This window comes from Aulonocara stuartgranti, assembly GCF_965226115.1.
Source record: "Aulonocara stuartgranti genome assembly, chromosome: 12".
In the NCBI taxonomy this organism is placed as follows: Eukaryota; Metazoa; Chordata; class Actinopteri; order Cichliformes; family Cichlidae; genus Aulonocara; species Aulonocara stuartgranti.
In genome coordinates, this window is record NC_138948.1 from 860,001 (window position 1) to 880,000 (window position 20,000).

The window sequence follows — 20,000 nt, forward strand, 5'->3', positions numbered from 1 at the left end:
GGGACAGACGCCCGGCGTCACTCTGATAAAGTTTTAGTTTGAACATTGAGAATTCTCGTGATGGAGCGCAGAGAGGATGATGATGTTGGCGTGCGAGCGGCTCTGTTATTGATCCGTGAAGGCGTCTCATTGATTCTCAAGCAGGAGACGTGGCGATGATGAGATGTGACGGTCGATGCTCCCGCAGGCAGAACTAAGCGATGTCAGAGGTGCAGCAGGACGAGCTGCCGGGTTTAAAACCGACACCGGCTTCAGACTCGCACAGCGAGCTCAGATCAAACCGATCAGGTAACGCAGACAAGCTTTCACGCTTCTTTGAGTCTGTTTCTGGCTCGCTGGGTTTTAGTGGTCTGACTGCTCAGAGTCCAGCAGCATCTCAGGGAGTCTCTGGTGTTCTGGTTTTCCTTCTGGCCTCGCCTGTGGATCAGGAGCGTTCAGGACTCCCAGCTGTCTCAGAGGCCAGATTAAGAGTTGTTGCTTTCCTGTGGAAATACACGCACTGAACTGAGTGCGAGCACCATGACACGTCTCATTTTGCCACTACTGAAACTCTTCCGAATGTTTGTGTTGCTGGGATGTGGATTAGCCCACATCCAACTGATTTGAATTGAATTGTTTGTGGAAAAAGGAGGAGGAGCTTGTTTTCTGTGGTTGCTGTTTGTTTGATTTCTTTAAAAAGCTGTGGCGTGCACGTGTGTGTCCTGTAACTCGTGCTGCAGCTTCATGAAGACGAAAACTGCATTTATCCACCTGCTGCCGACACAAGGCCAGAGCGAGCTGAGAGCCTCGTCCATGCTTTTAATTCACTTTAATTTGCTTTATCTGCATTTGAATGTACCTGCAGCTAGGTGTGTGTGTGTGTGTGTGTGTGTGTGTTTGTTTGTTCCTACATCCCGTCCAATTAAGAGGAAGTCATTAATAGTGACAAACAATGACGTACAAGGTCAAAGGAGCTGGCCTTGTGAAGCACACTGGTCCTTTTAGTGCACACACACACACACACACACACACATTCTTACATCTATGCTCTGCGGGGACTTTATTCCACGTACAGGTTTGAATTGACAAAATTATTTTTTAGGATTTATTTTTAGACTTTGTTTCCTTTCCTTACATTTGTCTCCTTAATTCCTTGATTCCTTCATGTCCCCGTTTTCATTTTGATCTCATTATAATGTTCCCTTTCCTAACTCACTTCCTTGTCTTTAAACATATTAGTCGACTTGGATTAAAGTGAGGACATACCAGCTAACATCACTTTTGGCCTGTTTGTCCATGAATCAAATGTTTGTCATGCTTTCTAAAGGAAAATCACTCTTAGGACTATTTTTGTCCTCCGTCCTTCTCAGCCTCTTTCCCCTCTTTTTCGTGTCTTTGTTTCCTTTCTTTCAGCCTTTCCTGCTTCCTTAATTCTTTCCTCCCCTCACCTGTTAGATAAATCTGTCGTGGCCTCGCTCTGTTTGATTCTTTAGCTTCATCTTTGTTTTAATTGCAGTATTTTTATTTAATATCAGATGCTGTGGATTAGATGTGGGCGACTTGTGTCTGTACATTAATGCTTTCTGCTTTATGAGGACTGCATGTCCCCACCATGTGAGTGGTGCAGCGCACATGCAGGCGGTGTTGTCCTTCAGAGTCACTTTACTTCATAATGGAGAGCAAACACTGCAGCTCTGCGTCTCTCTCTCTTTAATGGCAGACGCTGAACTTCGCTCTTTGTTTCTGCAACGATTTAAAAGCTTCCAGCTGAATCCAAACATCGACTAAAGCAGTCGCAGTTTGGAGGTTCCCCTCAGAGCAGCTCTGTGTGGGAGGTGCTTTCATTTGTTTGGTTCGCCTCACAGACGCGACCGACACAGATGAAGGTGCAACATCGTTTAGTGTTAAATGCAAAATGAGACAAAAACCACACGAATCACTCGCTGCTGTAACTGTTCAAACATGAAATCACGTTTGGTGTTCTGTCTGTATGAAGTCGGTCAGGTCGGACACTTTTCTGTTTTTCGGCTCAAACGTCTGATCCAGAACATCTGAAGGCTTTTAGAGCCGCCGCCAACACGTGGAAGTCGTGGCTGCGATTCTCTCTGCTGCTGAAGCTCTTTCCTGCAGAGTTTGGGAGATGCTGAAACCATCATTTCAGCTTCACGTCCACGTCACACACTACCACAGCTGGTTACGGTGTGATTTTGCCACACCAGTCAAACACTGCATCCAGGCTGAGTGAGTGAGGAAGATGATGGTGGTAGGACTTTAGCTTTATCACATATTCACCGTTCTTACTTCCTGTATCGCTGCCTGGTTTGGTCACATGACTCTGAAGGTCTGATGGGACTTTTGGTCAAACTCAGGACGTTTGGCCATTTCTGACAAACGTGCTGAGAAAGGATCATTTTATAGTTAACTATTTGAACCATGAGCTTCACAGTGAGCTTGACTTGTTGGCCGTCGTTTTTAGACTGAGGAAGACCAAAAGACTGCAGCTTTCCTTTATCCTTACTGCAACTGTATCCTTAATGGCAAATAACAGTTGTGGCTTTTTATCATTGTTTGGTTTACTCTTATTTTTCTCCGTGCTGCTAATTTCCCCTCGTTGGACAATAAAGTATTGAATTGAAGTAATGGTGTTGCTGTGGAGGGTAGGCAGCACCAAGTTCCTGCACATCTCTCCTGGTCAGCAAAGCCCAACAGCGACTCTACTTCCTCTGCAAACTGAGGACAGCGAGAGCATCAACCTCCACTATGAGCAGCTTCTACAGAGGCACCATGGAGAGCATCCTCCCAGCTGCATCACTGTGTGGTGTGGCTCCTGGGTGCTGCTGGAAACAGCTACGACGGGTAGTGAGAGCAGCAGAGAGGATCGTGGGTACCTCTGTTCCCTCCCTCCAGGACATCTACTGCACCCGTCTCACCTGAAAGCTCTCTGCATCACAGGTGACTCCACCCATCCGTCCAACAGCTTCTTCAGTTTGCTGCCATCAGGAAGGAGACTGAAGAGCCTCGAGGCCAGAACCAGCAGACTGAGAGACAGCTTCATCCATCAGGCTGTCAGGATGCTGAACTCTCTCTCACACCACCTCCAGACCTGCATCCACCTCTCCCCTCTTAGATCCGCTGTCTTTGCTTTCCTTCCTCATTTCTCACTTTTTCATATTTTTTCTTTTTATTTGTTCTTTCATGTCTCATTTGATTTTTCATCTGTTCTTTCTTTTCCATCTTTCCCTAACCTCCAGAAGTCCTCCCTGTTTCCTTCCTTCCTCACAGCTGCTCCTCTCTCCATCCGCGTTTTATTTCTGTCTAAAAGGCTTTGTTCTGCTACCTGTGTGTGTGTGTGTGTGTGTGTGTGTGTGTGTGTGTGTGTGTGTGTGTGTGTGTGTGTGTGTGCGTGCGTGCGCGCGTGCATGTGTGTAATTAACTGGTACTTTCTACCCACTGAGTGTCTAACAGCCTCATAATGTCAGTCTGTCAGTCAGAGAGGAGAAAAGGTGGAAATGGGAGGAGAGAGGAGCTAGGAGGCGACCTGAAGGAGAGAGAAGGATGAGGAGGAAACAGCAGATAACAACTGACGAGGCCTGCATCAGCTGGTATTTATAGGATTTTTTTTTTGGTCTGTAGATTCACACAGTGATCATTTCGCTCAGCTTCATGTCATGAAGGCGGTTTGTTGCTTCACTGCACAGTTCCTCTTATGTGATCGTGTCTCACTATCATTGCTATCTGCCAACAAAAACACTGAAATACTGAAAAACCTCTGAGAGGTTAGGAGAGACGGCATCCATCCCACTTTGGATGGAGCAGCTCTCATTTCTAGAAATATGGACAAATTTATTAAACCCCCCAAAATATGACTATCCAGAGTTGGGACCAGGAAGCAGAGTTGCAGTCTTACACGCCTCTCTGCAGCTTCTCTCCTCCTGCTACCCCCCCAAAAACCCATCTCCATAGAGACTGTGTCAGCTTCCAAAAAGACGAAAAACAAGCTAAAAACCAGCAACAAACAACTTAAACATAAACAATCACAAAGAAAGAACAATAATAATAATAATAATGGATACTTTATTGATCCCCATGGGGAAATTACTTGTTTTTCTCTGCATTTGACCCATTCACTCAGTGAAGCAGTGGGCAGCCCACTAAGCAGGCGCCCGGGGAGCAGTGTGTAGGGACGGTACCTTGCTCAGGGGTACCTCAGGGTAGCCGTTAAGTGGATTCGAACCGCCGACCTTCCGATCATGGGGCGACCACTTTACCTACTGAGCTATCCCTGCCCAATACAGTATATACTAACAATACATAATACTAAGTGCAATAATCCTTTCTGTCATCGTTGTATTTTTACTCAGTTGTATATAGTATTTGTATTTGTATTCTATTTTTATCTTATTGTATATTTATTTTATTTTATTCTACTGTATATAGTATTTTATTTTATTCTATTCTGTACAGTTGTGTACTGTATTTATTCTTATTGTATTCTAATTTTTGCCTCATAACTTTTGCACTGTCCACTTCCTGCTGTGACAAAACAAATTTCCCACGTGTGGGACTAATAAAGGTTATCTTATCTTATCTTATCTTATCTTATCCACATCTGAACTAAAGAGTAAAACAGTGAAATGTGGATTATTAAATATTAGGTCTCTCTCCTCCAAGTCTCTGTTAGTACATGACTTAATAATTGATCAACAAATTGATTTACTCTGCCTTACAGAAACCTGGTTGCAGCAGGATGATTATGTTAGTTTAAATGAATCAACACCCCCGAGTCATTCTAACTACCAGAAACCTCGAAGCACAGGCCGAGGGGGAGGTGTGGCAGCAATTTTTCACACCAGCCTATTAATCAACCAAAGACCCAGACAGACTTTTAATTCATTTGAAAGCCTGATGCTTAGCCTCGTCCACCCCAGCTGTGAAACTCAGAAACCAGTCTTACTTGTTATCATCTATCGTCCACCTGTGTCACGATCTGGTTACAGGGACTCAAACGCAGAGCAGTTAGGTGTCTCCAAGGTGTAGTTTATTTACAGTGCCAGTTCAATATATGTACAGTGAAGGGATCCAAAACTCCGGGGAATCACAGGGTAGCTCTCTCACACTCGCTCACGTCTTCTTTGCTCACACTCACACACATTCACACGGCAGGGAGGTCGCAGGTCCGGGGGGGAGATCTGAGGCAGAAGAGAAGGAAATTCACCAACTAATCACAAATCACGAATTATGAAGCACAAGTCCACAGGAGCTGTGAGAACACTAACGTCAGTAGTACACTCATCCAGCGACAAGAGGATCTGTGTTCCAGCCTCAAATAGTGCTCCCGATGATGACAGGTGATTGTTGTCAGGTGTGTGTGTGGGCCAAGGGCGGGAGCCCACAGTGAGCTCCGCCCAGGCAGAGAGGGAGAGAACAGAAACAGCAAATGTAGCCTTGTGGGGCCGACCGGGCAGGCACGGAGACCATGACAACCTGGGCCTTACACAGAGTTTCTGTCTGATTTCTCAGACTTCATATCTAATTTAGTTCTGAGCTCAGATAAAATAATTATTGTGGGTGATTTTAACATCCATGTAGATGCTAAAAATGACAGCCTCAACATGGCATTTAATCTGTTATTAGACTCAATTGGCTTCTCTCAAAATGTAAAAGAACCCACCCACCACTTTAATCACACTCTAGATCTTGTTTTAACATATGGCATCGAACCTGAACATTTAACAGTGTTTCCTGAAAACCCTCTGCTGTCTGATTATTTCCTGATAACATTTACATTTACAATAATTGATTACACAGCGGTGGAGAGTAGACTCTATCACAGTAGATGTCTTTCTGAAAGCGCTGTAACTAAGTTTAAGAATATAATCCACCCACTGTTATCATCTTCAATGCCCTGTACCAACACAGAGCAGAGCAGCTATCTGAACGCTACCCCAACAGAGGTCGATCATCTTGTTAATAATTTCACCTCCTCACTACGTACGACTCTGGATACTGTAGCTCCTGTGAAAACTAAGGTCTCTAATCAGAAGTACCTGACTCCGTGGTATAATTCTCAAACACGTACCCTAAAGCAGATGACTCGTAATCTGGAGAGGAAATGGCGTGTCACAAATTTAGAGGATCATCATTTAGCCTGGAGAAATAGTTTGCTACTTTATAAGAAAGCCCTCGACAAAGCCAGAACATCTTACTATTCATCACTGATTGAAGAAAATAAGAACAACCCCAGGTTTCTCTTCAGCACTGTAGCCAGGCTGACAAACAGTCAGAGCTCTGTTGAGCCAACCATCCCTTTAACGTTAACTAGTAATGACTTCATGAACTTCTTCACAAATAAAATTTTTATCATTAGAGAAAAAATTACCAGTAATCATCCCACAGATGTAATATTATCTACAGCTACTCTTAGTACCATTGATGTTAAGTTAGACTCTTTTTCTCTAATTGATCTTTCTGAGTTAACTTCAATAATTACTTCCTCCAAACCATCAACCTGTCTTTTAGACCCCATTCCTACAAAACTGCTCAAAGAAGTCCTGCCAGTAATTAATTCTTCGATCTTAAATATGATCAACCTATCTCTAATGATCAGCTATGTACCACAGGCCTTCAAGCTGGCTGTAGTTAAACCTTTACTCAAAAAGCATCTCTAGACCCAGCAGTCTTAGCTAATTATAGGCCAATCTCCAACCTTCCTTTCATATCAAACATCCTTGAAAGAGTAGTTGTCAAACAGCTAACAGATCATCTGCAGAGGAATGGCTTATTTGAAGAGTTTCAGTCAGGTTTCAGAGCTCATCACAGCACAGAAACAGCTTTAGTGAAGGTTACAAATGATCTTCTTATGGCCTCTGACAGTGGACTCATCTCTGTGCTTGTCCTGCTAGACCTCAGTGCAGCGTTCGATACTGTCGACCATAATATCCTATTAGAGCGATTAGAACATGCTGTAGGTATTACAGGTACTGCACTGCAGTGGTTTGTATCATATCTATCTAATAGACTCCAGTTTGTGCATGTAAATGGAGAGTCCTCTTCACACACTGAGGTTAATTATGGAGTTCCACAGGGTTCAGTGCTAGGACCAATTCTGTTTACATTATACATGCTTCCCTTAGGCAGCATCATTAGAAGACATAGCATACATTTACACTGCTATGCAGATGACACCCAGCTCTATCTGTCCATGAAGCCAGATAACACACACCAATGAGTTAAACTGCAGGAATGTCTTAAAGACATAAAGACCTGGATGGCCGCTAACTTTCTGCTTCTTAATTCAGATCAAACGGAGGTTATTGTACTCGGCCCTGAAAAGCTTAGAAATATGGTATCTAAGCAGATTCTTACTCTGGATGGCATTACCTTGGCCTCCAGTAACGCTGTGAGGAACCTTGGAGTCATTTTTGACCAGGACATGTCCTTCAATGCACATATTAAACAAATATGTAAGACTGCGTTCTTCCATTTGTGCAACATCTCTAAAGTTAGAAATATCCTGTCTCAGAGTGACGCTGAAAAACTAGTTCATGCATTTATTACTTCCAGGCTGGACGACTGTAATTCATTATTATCAGGAAGTCCTAAAAACTCCCTGAAAAGCCTTCAGCTGATCCAAAATGCTGCAGCAAGAGTCCTGACAGGGACTAGAAAGAGAGAGCAGATTTCTCCTGTTTTGGCTTCCTGTTAAATCCAGAATTCAAAATCCTGCTCCTCACATACAAGGTCTTAAATAATCAGGCCCCATCTTATCTTGATGACCTTGTAGTACCATATCACCCTATTAGAGCACTTGGCTCTCGCTCTGCAGGCCTACTTGTTGTTCCTAGAGTATTTAAAAGTAGAATGGGAGGCAGAGCCTTCAGTTTTCAGGCCCCTCTTCTGTGGAACCAGCTTCCAGTTTGGATTCAGGAGACAGACACTATCTCTACTTTCAAGATCAGGCTTCAAACTTTCCTTTTTGCTAAAGCATATAGTTAGGGCTGGACCAGGTGACCCTGAATCCTCCCTTAGTTATGCTGCAATAGGTGTAGGCTGCCGGGGGATTCCCATGATGCACTGGGTGTTTCTGCTTCACTCACTATGTGTTAACAGACCTCTCTGCACTAGGGCTTGTGACGTATTTCCGTTTCCAAATACTGCCACTTGGGCATTTCCGGTATGTTTGTTTATCTCTTGGTAGCTATGCTAATGTAACTTCAGAATGAGTATAAAAAGGAAAGTATTTAAAACAGAACATTTTCAAAAACAGGAGAAGAAATACTCTGAGCATTGCTGTGTCCCACTTTGTTCGGCTTCAGCCAAATTTAACGGTATACTAAGACAGTGGCTGGTAAACATACGCCGGGATCATTTCACGATTACCTCTCAGGTCTGCAGCAGACACTTTGCCACTTATTGACCACTCCAGTGTTGGTCAAGTTACTTGAAAAAGTAATCAGTAACTAATTACTGATTACTTCCCAAAAAAAGTAATCCCGTTACTTTACTGATTACTTATTTTCAAAAGTAATTAATTACTTAGTTACTTAGTTACTTTTTAAAAACACGATTTACAACCTGAAGAGGTGATAAAGCGATAGATCTTTCAGCCCAATTCTACTTTTTCTGCATAATCCATCATACAAAATGTAATCAAATGGAAAAGTCTCTTTTTAAAACTTGTTTTATTAGTTTTAATCTTTTAACTTTATGCATCAAGCAAAAATTTAATTATCTGCAACATTCTCTGACTGGAAGAAATTAGTTTAACATTTAAACCTATTTTCTGCACATTCCAGCTCATAAAATAAAATATTTTGTGTGTTTACACTCAGTCTTTCAAATAGATGCAAGTAAAACACGGCAGAAAATAAATAAAGTCAAAGACTCAGCGGTCCTGTTGCTCTATTTTCACCTGTAAAGCAGGAGTGGGGTAGGCGGAGGGTTACCCTGGTGCAGGTGTGCCGCGGTCAGTGGAAGAATCCGCGAGTTTCTCTGTGAGTTTCCCATTACGTCGTAGCTACTCGGTGCTTGTTGGAAGTTTAGGGGTTTTTTCGCTGTAAAAAGAAGTTTTCTTCCCACGCACAGCGGACACTAATGTTTTTGTCACTTTTTATGAAATCAAACTCAAAGTAAGGTCAGTACTTCCACGCTTTAAACGCTGCACGCTCATACTCTCTCTGCACTCGATATATGATCCATTGTTGATCTGCACACAGCTGTTGTCACTAACGTCGCACTCGCTTACGTCCCTGTCATGAGACACTCTCGCAAAAAAAATCCTGGTTTTAGTAACGCAGTAACGCAGCGTTCCTAGGGGAAAGTAATGGTAATCTAATTACCGTTTTTGCAATAGTAATCCCTTACTTTACTCGTTACTTGAAAAAAGTAATCAGATTACAGTAACGCGTTACTGCCCATCTCTGCTTATTTCAGCATGGACAAATGTTCTTGCCACTGCACTGGGGCCTCAGTGCATCTGGCTTACACGTGCAGAAGTGCAAGCTTACCTCTCTGAGGAATTCAAAGATTTCTCAGACACGCAGATGATCCTTGACTGCACAGAGCTGAGGTGTCAGACACCATCCTCACCACTTCTCCAAAGTGAAATGTACTCTTCATACAAATCCCACTGTACGATGAAAGCCCTGGTTGGCATAGCTCCACATGGTCCAGTGACATTCATCTCTGATCTGTATGCTGGTCAGGTTAGTGACAAGGAGCTATTCAAACAATCAGGCATTGCTGAGAAGTTGAGTGAAGACATGGCAGTGATGGTAGATAAGGGCTTCCTAATCACTGATTGTTGTAAACGCAAAGTGTACTGCCCACCTTTTCTATCTAAGCAGAAGCAGATGCCAGCATACCAGGTTAAGGAGACGCAGGCCACAGCCAGACTCAGGGTGCATGTGGAGCGAGTCATTAGGAGGATAAAACCAGTGTTGGGACTAACGCGTTATTAAGTAACGCGTTACAGTAACTACGTTATTAATGTGGTAACGACCACGGTAACTAGTTATTATGCCAAAACCAGGAACGCGTTACTCGTTACTGGGATTTAGATAGGCTCGTTATTCATTACTTCGTGTGGTGGCATCGCGGAGCTTCCACAGATTCAGTAACATTAGCAAGTGGTGGAGGCCAGCAGGTGGATGAGAGAAAGGGGAGGCAGGAGGAGAGACCCGAGGTGGTGAACTGAACTTCAGGTAAGAAGTTATGACCTGCAGTCTCTCTGGGTCAGATATGAACCAAGTTTAGGTGGAGTTTATTTTCGTTATTCTGACTTTTTCCGTACTGCGTGCTAGCTAGCATGACGGAGTTTCTATACAGCTGGGTGGTGCTATGAAGTTAATGAAGTTGCACTTTATTTTGTTCATAAGTTATTAGAGTTGCCAACCGTCCCGTCTGGTATTCAGAGAAAATATTACGCGTTTCTTATTGAAGTGAAAAGGAACAGTTTGTCCCGTAATTCAGCTACAATGAAAAAGGCACAAAGCTGGAGTTATTCTGTGTTTACGCTGCACAGCTGCCTCTTCTTCTCTCATTCTCCCCCCTCCCTCTCCCGTTTCTACTTCAATCACGAAACTTCTTCAAACAGCAGCGGGGGGACAGCTTGCTCCGAGCCGCGACTGGAGCGCCAAAACAAAGGCTAACCCTGGCGGATAACGGTCCCCACACTCGGCTGTACTGACGGAACATGGCGGCGTACATTTGTGGAAGATAAAGGAGGAAACCGTCGCAATCTGATCACGAATCACGAAGAGAAAAAAGCACAAAAACACTTAAAAGGATTTTGTCTTTAAAGAGATGCTAAACAGCCCCAAAGTTATTGAAAATAACTACGCTACACACTTTCACATGAATAATGCACTCACATAAATGTACAAATGGTTAGTCCTCAATCATCCAGGTAAAGGTAAAGGTCTGTTTCTAAAGATGGCGCCTAGTATGGCAGCCTCGTCGCGAGCTCCCCCAAGCAACGGCTTTCTTCTGTGTTTAATTTTACTTTTCCTTTATTTTTTCACGAGCAGCACTTGTCTCCTTGTGTACGACCGACAAACCTTACTGGACATAAAAGACGGTCTTTCTTATAACTTTCCGGAGTTCAAGTTTTGCAACACGGACGCTCCGTTTGCAGACCCCCCATTCATCTCACCTGAGACGCCTTTGTTCTCTGGCCCTGGAGGCCGCAAACGCCGACGCAGAGGGAGAAGATCTGGCGTTCTGGTTCGACTGAGACGGCGCACTAACAGACCACCGTTACCCAGTTTATTACTGGCTAATATGCAGTCTCTGGAGAACAAGCTGTGCGAGCTTCGGGCACGGATCTCATTCCAGCGAGAGATGCGGGACTGCTGCGTGATCTGCCTCACAGAAACCTGGCTATCGGACAAGGTACCGGACTCCGCAATACAACTGCCGGGGTTCTCTGTGCACCGCGCGGACAGGTCACAGGATCTTACTGGGAAAAGCAGAGGCGGTGGTGTATGTTTCATGATCAACAACAGCTGGTGTGATTATGCGAATGTGCACCCGGTCAAATCCTTCTGCTCACCGGACCTGGAGTACCTGATGATTAAGTGCCGGCCATTCTGGCTACCGAGGGAATTTACAGCAGTGATTATTACGGCTGTTTACATTCCCCCACAAGCCGACACTGACTGAGCACTCAGGGAACTGTACAGCGCGATCAGCAGCGAGGAAACCGCACACCCAGAGGCAGCGTTTATCACAGCCGGAGACTTTAATAAGGGAAACCTGAAGAAAGTCTCACCCAAACTCCATCAACACATCCTTTTTAACACGCGTGGAAACCGGCTACTTGACCACTGCTACACCTCTTTCCGGGATGCGTACAAAGCCCTCCCCCGCGCCCCATTCGGCCAATCAGATCACTGCTCCATCCTGCTCCTGCCCGCCTACAGGCAGAAGCTGAAACAGGAAGCTCCAACCCGGAGGGCGGTGCACTGTTGGACGGACCAATCGGAGTCTGCGCTGCGGGACTGTTTTGATCACGCGGACTGGGAAATGTTTCACGTGGCCGCCAGAGACATTGATGAATACACAGACTCAGTCTGTGGATTTATCAGGAAATGCGTGGAAGATGTCGTCCCATCCAGAACAGTCAAATCCTTCCCAAATCAAAAACCCTGGATTAACGGAGATGTTCGCGCGGCACTGGCGGCACGGAGCACCGCCTTTGCCTCCGCGAACACATCGGACTACAAACACGCACATTACCAACTCCGGAAGACGATCAAAGCAGCCAAACGTGAGTACAGGGACAGGGTGGAGCAACAGTTTGACAACCCTCGGAGTATGTGGCAGGGACTAAACACGATCACAGACTTTAGAGGGAAAACCAGCACACCGCAGACCACGGCCTCTCTGTGTGAGGATCTAAACGTATTCTACGCTAGATTCGACACAGCGAACACCATGAGACCGGACAGTGTGCGCACCGCGGATGACGTCAGTGCGCACACTGTGTCTGAGGAGGATGTGCGGAAGTGCTTCAGGAAGGTGAACGCGCGCAAAGCTACTGGTCCGGACGGGATTCCCGGCCGCGTCCTCAAGTCATGCGCGGCTCAGCTGGCTGGAGTGTTCACGCACATCTTCAACCTTTCCCTCTCTCTGTCTGTAGTCCCAGCCTGCTTCAAAATGGCCACCATCGTCCCTGTACCCAAATCCTCCACCATCTCCTCATTGAACGACTGGCGACCTGTAGCCCTGACCCCCATCGTAAGCAAATGCTTCGAGAAGCTGGTCAGGGACTTCATCTGCTCTGCACTACCCGACTCACTGGACCCTCTACAGTTCGCATACCGCCACAACAGGTCCACTGATGATGCCATAGCCCTGACACTACACACTGCCCTGTCACACCTGGAGAAGAGAGACACGTATGTGAGAATGCTGTTTGTAGATTACAGCTCAGCATTCAATACCATCGTTCCCTCGAAGCTGGACAGGAAACTGCAGGATCTAGGACTGAGCAGCTCCCTCTGCAGCTGGATCCTTAGCTTCCTGTCTGACAGATGCCAGGTGGTCAGACTGGGCAGCATCACCTCATCCCCCATCACACTGAACACTGGTGCTCCACAGGGGTGTGTACTGAGCCCTCTCCTGTACTCACTCTACACCTACGACTGCACAGCCACTAACAACTCCAACATCATTGTGAAGTTTGCGGACGACACTACAGTGGTGGGTCTTATCACCAACGGTGATGAGATGGCTTACAGGGAGGAGGTCAGCGCCCTGACCCACTGGTGTCAAGACAACCATCTCACCCTGAACGTCGCAAAGACAAAGGAGTTGATAGTGGACTTCCGGAGGTGCAGAGAAGTACACACCCCCATCACCATCAACGGCGCTGCTGTGGAGAGAGTGAGCAGCTTCCGGTTCCTTGGAGTACATCTGGCTGAGGATCTTACGTGGTCAGTACACACAAACAAAACAGTGAAGAAGGCGCAGCAGCGCCTCTTCTTTCTCAGGAGACTGAAAAGATTCGGCATGAGCCCCCGCATCCTCAGGACCTTCTATCACTGTGCCATTGAGAGCATCCTCACTGGATGCATCACCACCTGGTATGGCAACAGCACCGCCTACAACTGCAAAGCTCTCCAGCGAGTAGTGCGGTGCTCTGAACGGATAATTGGAGGTGAGCTTCCCTCCCTCCAAGACATCTACAGGAAGCGGTGCCTGAGGAAAGCGGGGAGGATCATCAAGGACTCCAGTCACCCCAGCCATAAACTGTTCAGACTGCTTCCATCAGGAAGGAGGTTCTGCAGCATCCGGTCCCGTACCAGCAGACTGAGAGACAGCTTCTTCCATCAGGCCATCAGACTGATGAACACGTCATAGACACCTCAGCTTCACTACTGGAACTTCAACATTATGCACTCCACACTGTATATAAATGCCACTGTTTTGCACATATTCAACTCTGTATATTTTATATATTTTATTATTATTATTATTATTATTATTTATTTTATTTTTTTTTACTATTTAATTTGTAAAAATGTGTATACACACACACACACACACACACACACACACACACACACACACACACACACGTAGGAAAATATTTAGTATACACATCCAGAAATGCATACACTATTATATATTATACATATATTTATTAGTTTCAGGTTGGCCATTCTTGTATTTTGCTCGTTTGTGTTGTTGTGTTTGCACATCTCTGTTGCTTGTGGGGCTCGCACACAAGAATTTCACTCGCATGTGCTGTGCCAGTGTGCCTGCACATGTGATGTGACAATAAAAGTGATTTGATTTGATTTGATTTGATCAATGATCAGCTGATCGGCTTTTCTCTCTTGTTTGTTTATCGCTCACTTTGCGCCAGAAAGAGGAAACCAGCGGATGTCGCGCTAAACAACAGCAGCACGTTTAAGCTCGATCAGCTGTTGTTAGAATTTATTTAATATTAATTTCTACTATCAGCTGATGTTTGCTGGAGCCACAGCTGTAAAGCTGCTGGTCAGGATGGTTTGGATATGTGGTGAGAGGGAAACATGAAGATGAAACCAGGAGATGTCCTTACTGAATCATCAGAGCTGTGATGGAGAAACAGGTTTACCTTTTAGGTGACATGAATGAGTTGAAGTTATGAACTGTTTCTGAGAGACAAATAACACCAGGATCCTTTTCTAAGTAGCTGACAGCTGGTAATTGTGCAGGGGCGGGTCTAGCAAAGTGTTGCCAGGGGGGCAGGTAGGGCATTAACAGGGAGAGGGGGGCACAAAGAAATACTTTTCTTTCTTATTCTCATTTAAAATGTCTCGCTTTTAATAAATAATTATCTGAATCTTACAACAAACGATTGATAGATTGATGCATATATACCATCAGAACAGTGTACATCACTGTCACAACAGTGTTTGTTTTCATTCAAAGGCTTTATGATTTTTCCTATAATGGCGGCCGGTCTATAGTCAAAATGCCCGGGCCAATTTTTCTGTCCCAGTCCAGCCCTGTATGCAGCTCATCTGCAGTCTGCTGTTACCTACATCTTCCTATTCAGAAGGCAGAATTTCCGAGTTCTGAGTGCAATCAAAGCACCACGACTGCAGTTTTTGTGTTGGATGTAAAAAGCGCACATGACTCTGTGACGTAGGCTAGAATCATGGCAGCAGTCAATGACGGTCCAGGCGTGGGATTTCTCTCGTGGAAATATGCACATTATCTTTTCCTTTCTATTGGTAGGTGGCACAGTGCACTGTGGCAAGTAAGCAAGCTAGAAGACTGCAAAGTTATGGAAGAAACACATTAACAAGAGAATTCTGAGTAAAACCAAAGTTACTTTCCCTAGTAACTAGTTACTTTGAAAGTAACGAGTAACCTGAAGTAACTGAGTTACTTTTGATAGAAGAAACTAGTAATGTAACTAAGTTACTAATTTAAAGTAACTTACCCAACACTGCATAAAACACAAACTTTTTGATAGCATCATTAGCATGTCACATGTTTACAATATCAACCAGCTGTTTGCAGCATGTATGCTGTCAAATGACCAGAACACAGCATTAGTTTAAAAAATAGTGAGACAAGACGGAAACGACCTGCAGCTGAGGCCACTACAGTTGCATTTCTTCCTTCTCAGCTGACAACACTTGATTACTGTTTAATTATACTACTATCTTACTATTCAGATTCAGCAATTGTTTATCAAAATTATAAAGTAAATCACTGAATTGTTTTCATAAGTGACCCTGTGCTTTAACATCCAAAATATAATTAATCATTTTCTTCCCTCAGTTGAGTTACTGTCTAAATGTATATCAGTATGCTAGGCATGGAGTTTTAAATACCATGTAAATAAGTTCAAATTCAATGTTTCAATGTGTGTTTTTAAAAAATGAAATTGATGCCATTGCTTAAATAACAGTTTATTGATTTCACATAAAAGTAACAACAAAAGAAGTCATGAAATACTTTGCAAATAAAACCTCAGTTATTTTGTTCCAGCCTGAAGGATCTGTTTTCTGTTTGCTGTTCTCACTGTTCATTTTTTTTCAAACACAGGTATCTTGGCATATATATGTAAAAAAAGAAATAGTCGGCCTTTTCTCTGATTGCATTGTGCACATCTATATCCATGTATATTCTTTGCACTAGGTAGTCCTCTTGTGCCCACACAACAAAGTCACACCACTGCATCCCACTGATGAGCAGTTGTCCTTGCACCTGCCAGTAATATGCGTGGCTCTTTTTTAGTTTAGGGGTACCACATTCCATCTGCACATATTTGCAGTCAATAAAGTTTTGTACATTGGGACATTTGAATTCACGAAGCCAAACTGGGGGTATTCATTGGGGTCAAAAACAACACCATCAGGAGATGCAGCAAGCCAGGGGGCAATGGGGTGAATGACCAGACCACAGGGTGAGTAGTTAACATTCATTAGCCTACTATACTCTGCTGCTATTGCAGGCTCCATCTCAGTTCCTCTCCTCATGTCTGCTGTCTGCCTTGTTCCCTTCAATATACGCTCTGCTAGTGACTCGGCCGAGCTCTGGCCTCTGACGTGACACACCTCCCGAAACCTAGAGGCAGTCACTCTGGGCCTGCGGAGCTGATGCCACTCAGACGAAGAGCTTTGCTCACGTGTAGCTTCCTCTATTTTGTGAGCCATTTCCAGAGTTACAGACAAGCTTTTCAGATGCAGAAGCTCTTCTTCTGAGCACACAAACACACAATCTGATGGCAAGATGTCATACCCCTCCAGAGGCAAGTGCGGTGTTGGTGGTGCATCGCGGTGTAGTGTGATGTACCGGGTTGTCAAAACCGGCTGCTGATATGACAGAACACTGCCCTCCTGCACCAGCCCAAAGGCACTTTCCACAAGGGGCTTGTCAGGTCTCATGTTCATTGTGGTCACAAGTGGCCTGTCCTCAATATTAAATTTTGCATATGCCTCCGTTATTCTGAACAAGCAGGGATCTGGTAACGGACCCACCATGCCTCTGTAGAAGCCACTCCTAAAGAAAACATCAATGACAATAATGTAAGGAAGAAGGTTGTTATACTGAACAACAACTAAACTAAAAACTAAAAGGTGTAAAACAGTGGTGCATAAGTTAGAGACTGGGATGTATATGTACATGACTGAGTTAGCCGTCTTCAGAAAGTGTAATGTATGTAAATTAATACCTATTCTGACACATGTATGTATGAATAAATAGCAACGTGCATTTGTAACACATGAAACCAAATTTTAAAATCTAATTACCGTACTCCAGTCTGGGCCATCCTATTTGGTACCGGCTCAGTGAAGATCATGGAGTTGATGGGTCCTGGCCTCACACCCTAACAGAAGACGCATTTACTATGGATGGTGTTGCTGTTCATATGTAAACATGGACTAATTCAACAACTTTAACCTCATTTAAATTACCACTGTCCGTGGCTTGTGCCATTGCTGTTCAGATTCCGTGCAGCTATGCACAGGGGGGACAACCGGCACTCTGAGTTGTGAGTAGTGTGCTGTTTGGAAGAGCAATGCCACTGTGTGATTGCACATAACAGCGCCTGCCACACAGGAGCACTGGCTGTGTGTCAGTATCACCGGCGACGAATCCAGAAGCTTAATCTAAGAAGAAAGAACGAAAATTAAAAATGTAACAGGATTCTGGGAAGTAGCTAGCCGGTCGTCACGGCAAAGCTACGAGAGCGTCTCTCAGCATGGGCCCGAAAAAAGTTCTGTCAGCCGAGGAAGGAGACGATATTAAGAAGTCGCTGGAGTTTATGACAGAGGAGATTTCTACTGTCAAACTGCAGCAGAAAGCCATCCTGGACCTGGTCGAGGAAGTTAAGGCTCTCCGCATCCAGAACGCCGAGAAGGATCGGCGGCTGGCGTACCTGGAGAACAGAGTGGTGGATTTGGAGCAGTACACCCGGATGAACGATGTTATCATCACGGGGCTTCGCATCAAACCCCGGTCATACGCCCGGGCGGTCGCCACTGACAATGTAGGAGGGCCAGGAGAGGAAGATGTCAACTCCACAGAGCATCAAGTGGTTACCTTTCTACGGTCCAAAGGTGTGGAAGTGGATTATAACAACATTGAGGCTTGCCACCCTCTACCCCGAAAAAATGACAGTAACAAACCAGCCATCATTGTGAGATTTGCAAACAGAAAACAGAAAACAGCACTGTTAAAACAAGGAAGGAAACTGAAAGGATCCGATGTCTTCATGAACGAACATCTGATAAAAAGAAATGCGGACATTGCCAGGAAAGCACGTTACTTGAAGAAACAGGGAAAAATTCAAAATACATGGACCACCAACTGCAAAGTATTCATTAAACTCAATGGAACACCGGAACAAGCCAAAGTGTTGGTCATCAGAAATATGGAAGAGCTGGACAAATACTGAGGTCAACTTACTCTGGAGGTATGAATACACATGTGACGTGACACACGACACGACACATGGCACAGTCCAAAAGAACTTCATCTGCATCCGGCAACAATATCAACATGACTCATTGGAATTCTCTTTATGATAATCTGGAACTGAGAACATTTCGATACACAGACCATAATGTTCTAGACTTAGAAAAGGATATAGACCCGGAAAATAATTTCTTCTACAACATCAGCTGTAACTGCTGCTACTTCACTGATGAACAGTTTAAGCACACCATCAACACGGAAAATAAATTATCAATAATCCATTTTAATAGCAGAAGTCTGTATGCCAACTTCAACAATATAAAGGAATATCTAAATGAGTTGACAAATCCATTTGGAATTATTGCCATTTCTGAAACATGGATCAATGCGGAGAAAGGAATGGACTTTGGACTGGAGGGATATGAAGTGAATTTTGTAAATAGAAGGAACAAGAGTGGAGGGGGAGTAGCTGTGTATGTGGATAAAAACCTAAACTACAAGGTGGTAGAAAGTATGACAACTGTAATTGATAATTTACTAGAATGTATAACAATTGAAATTTATAAGGAAAAAGAAAAAAATGTAATAATTAGCTGTATATATAGAACACCTGGCTCTAGTATTCAAGTATTTAATGACTTCATAGAGGAAATATTCTCTAAAACAAATCAAAAAGTTATGTTTATCTGTGGTGATTTTAATATTGACCTGTTGAATCCAAAAAAGCATAAAATGAGCGACGAATTCCTAAACACTATGTACAGTTTGAGTTTACATCCTAAAATAACCAGGCCTAGCAGAATTACACCACATTGTGCCACCTTACTTGACAATATTTTCACTAACAATATGGAAAACAACATTGTGAGCGGAATATTAATTAATGACATCAGTGATCACCTACCAGTTTTTGCAGTTTATGACACTAATTATAAGAAAAATCAGCATGAAGAACAACTGAGATACAGACGTGTAAGGACAGAAGAAACTATGACTGCATTTAAGAACGATCTATTAAATCAGGACTGGGACAATGTGTACAAAGAAGCTGATATTGATATTGCATATGGCATATTTTTAAGAATATTCATGGAGTTGTACGATAAAAACTGTCCAACAATAAAATACAACAGAAAGCACAAATATTCAGATAGACCATGGCTCACTAAGGGTTTACAAAATGCATGTAAAAAGAAAAATACACTCTATAGGGAATACCTAAAACAAAGAACAAAAGAAGCTGAAAATAAATATAAAAAATACAAAAATAAGTTGACCAATATTATACGTGTATGTAGAAAGGAGTATTATAGTAAAATATTGAACAACAATAAACATAATATGAAAGGAATATGGGATGTTTTAAACGGTATCATTAAAAATAATTCTGGACAACAAAGTTATCCACAATACTTTATCGATAATGGCAATATTATGGAAAACACTGCTGATAAGGTCAACAGCTTTAATCATTATTTTGTAAATATTGGACCAAAACTGGCAGAACAAATTCCTGAGTCACTGCCATCAGTAGACTGTAGTGAAAACCTGATTGATAGGAACCCTAACTCAATGTTCCTCACATCAGTGGAGGA

At 43.7% G+C, this 20,000-nt stretch overlaps 2 protein-coding genes across 2 annotated transcripts in view; both read right to left on the reverse strand.

Annotated features, from left to right (window-relative positions):
* LOC309718804 (uncharacterized protein) overlaps positions 1–20,000 on the reverse strand; it is a gene marked incomplete at its 3' end in the record, with an annotated part of 77,925 nt that overhangs the window by 16,090 nt on the left and 41,835 nt on the right. The gene's annotated exons all lie outside the window — the stretch shown is intronic.
* On the reverse strand, positions 16,059–17,551 carry LOC309718721 (uncharacterized protein). The gene is made up of 3 exons (XM_082554234.1): positions 17,403–17,551; positions 17,238–17,314; positions 16,059–16,986 (listed from the first exon to the last, which is right to left on the reverse strand). The coding sequence occupies exons 1-3, from the start codon at positions 17,526–17,528 to the stop codon at positions 16,218–16,220; spliced, it is 972 nt and encodes a 323-aa protein (XP_082410360.1). The 5' UTR covers positions 17,529–17,551; the 3' UTR covers positions 16,059–16,217.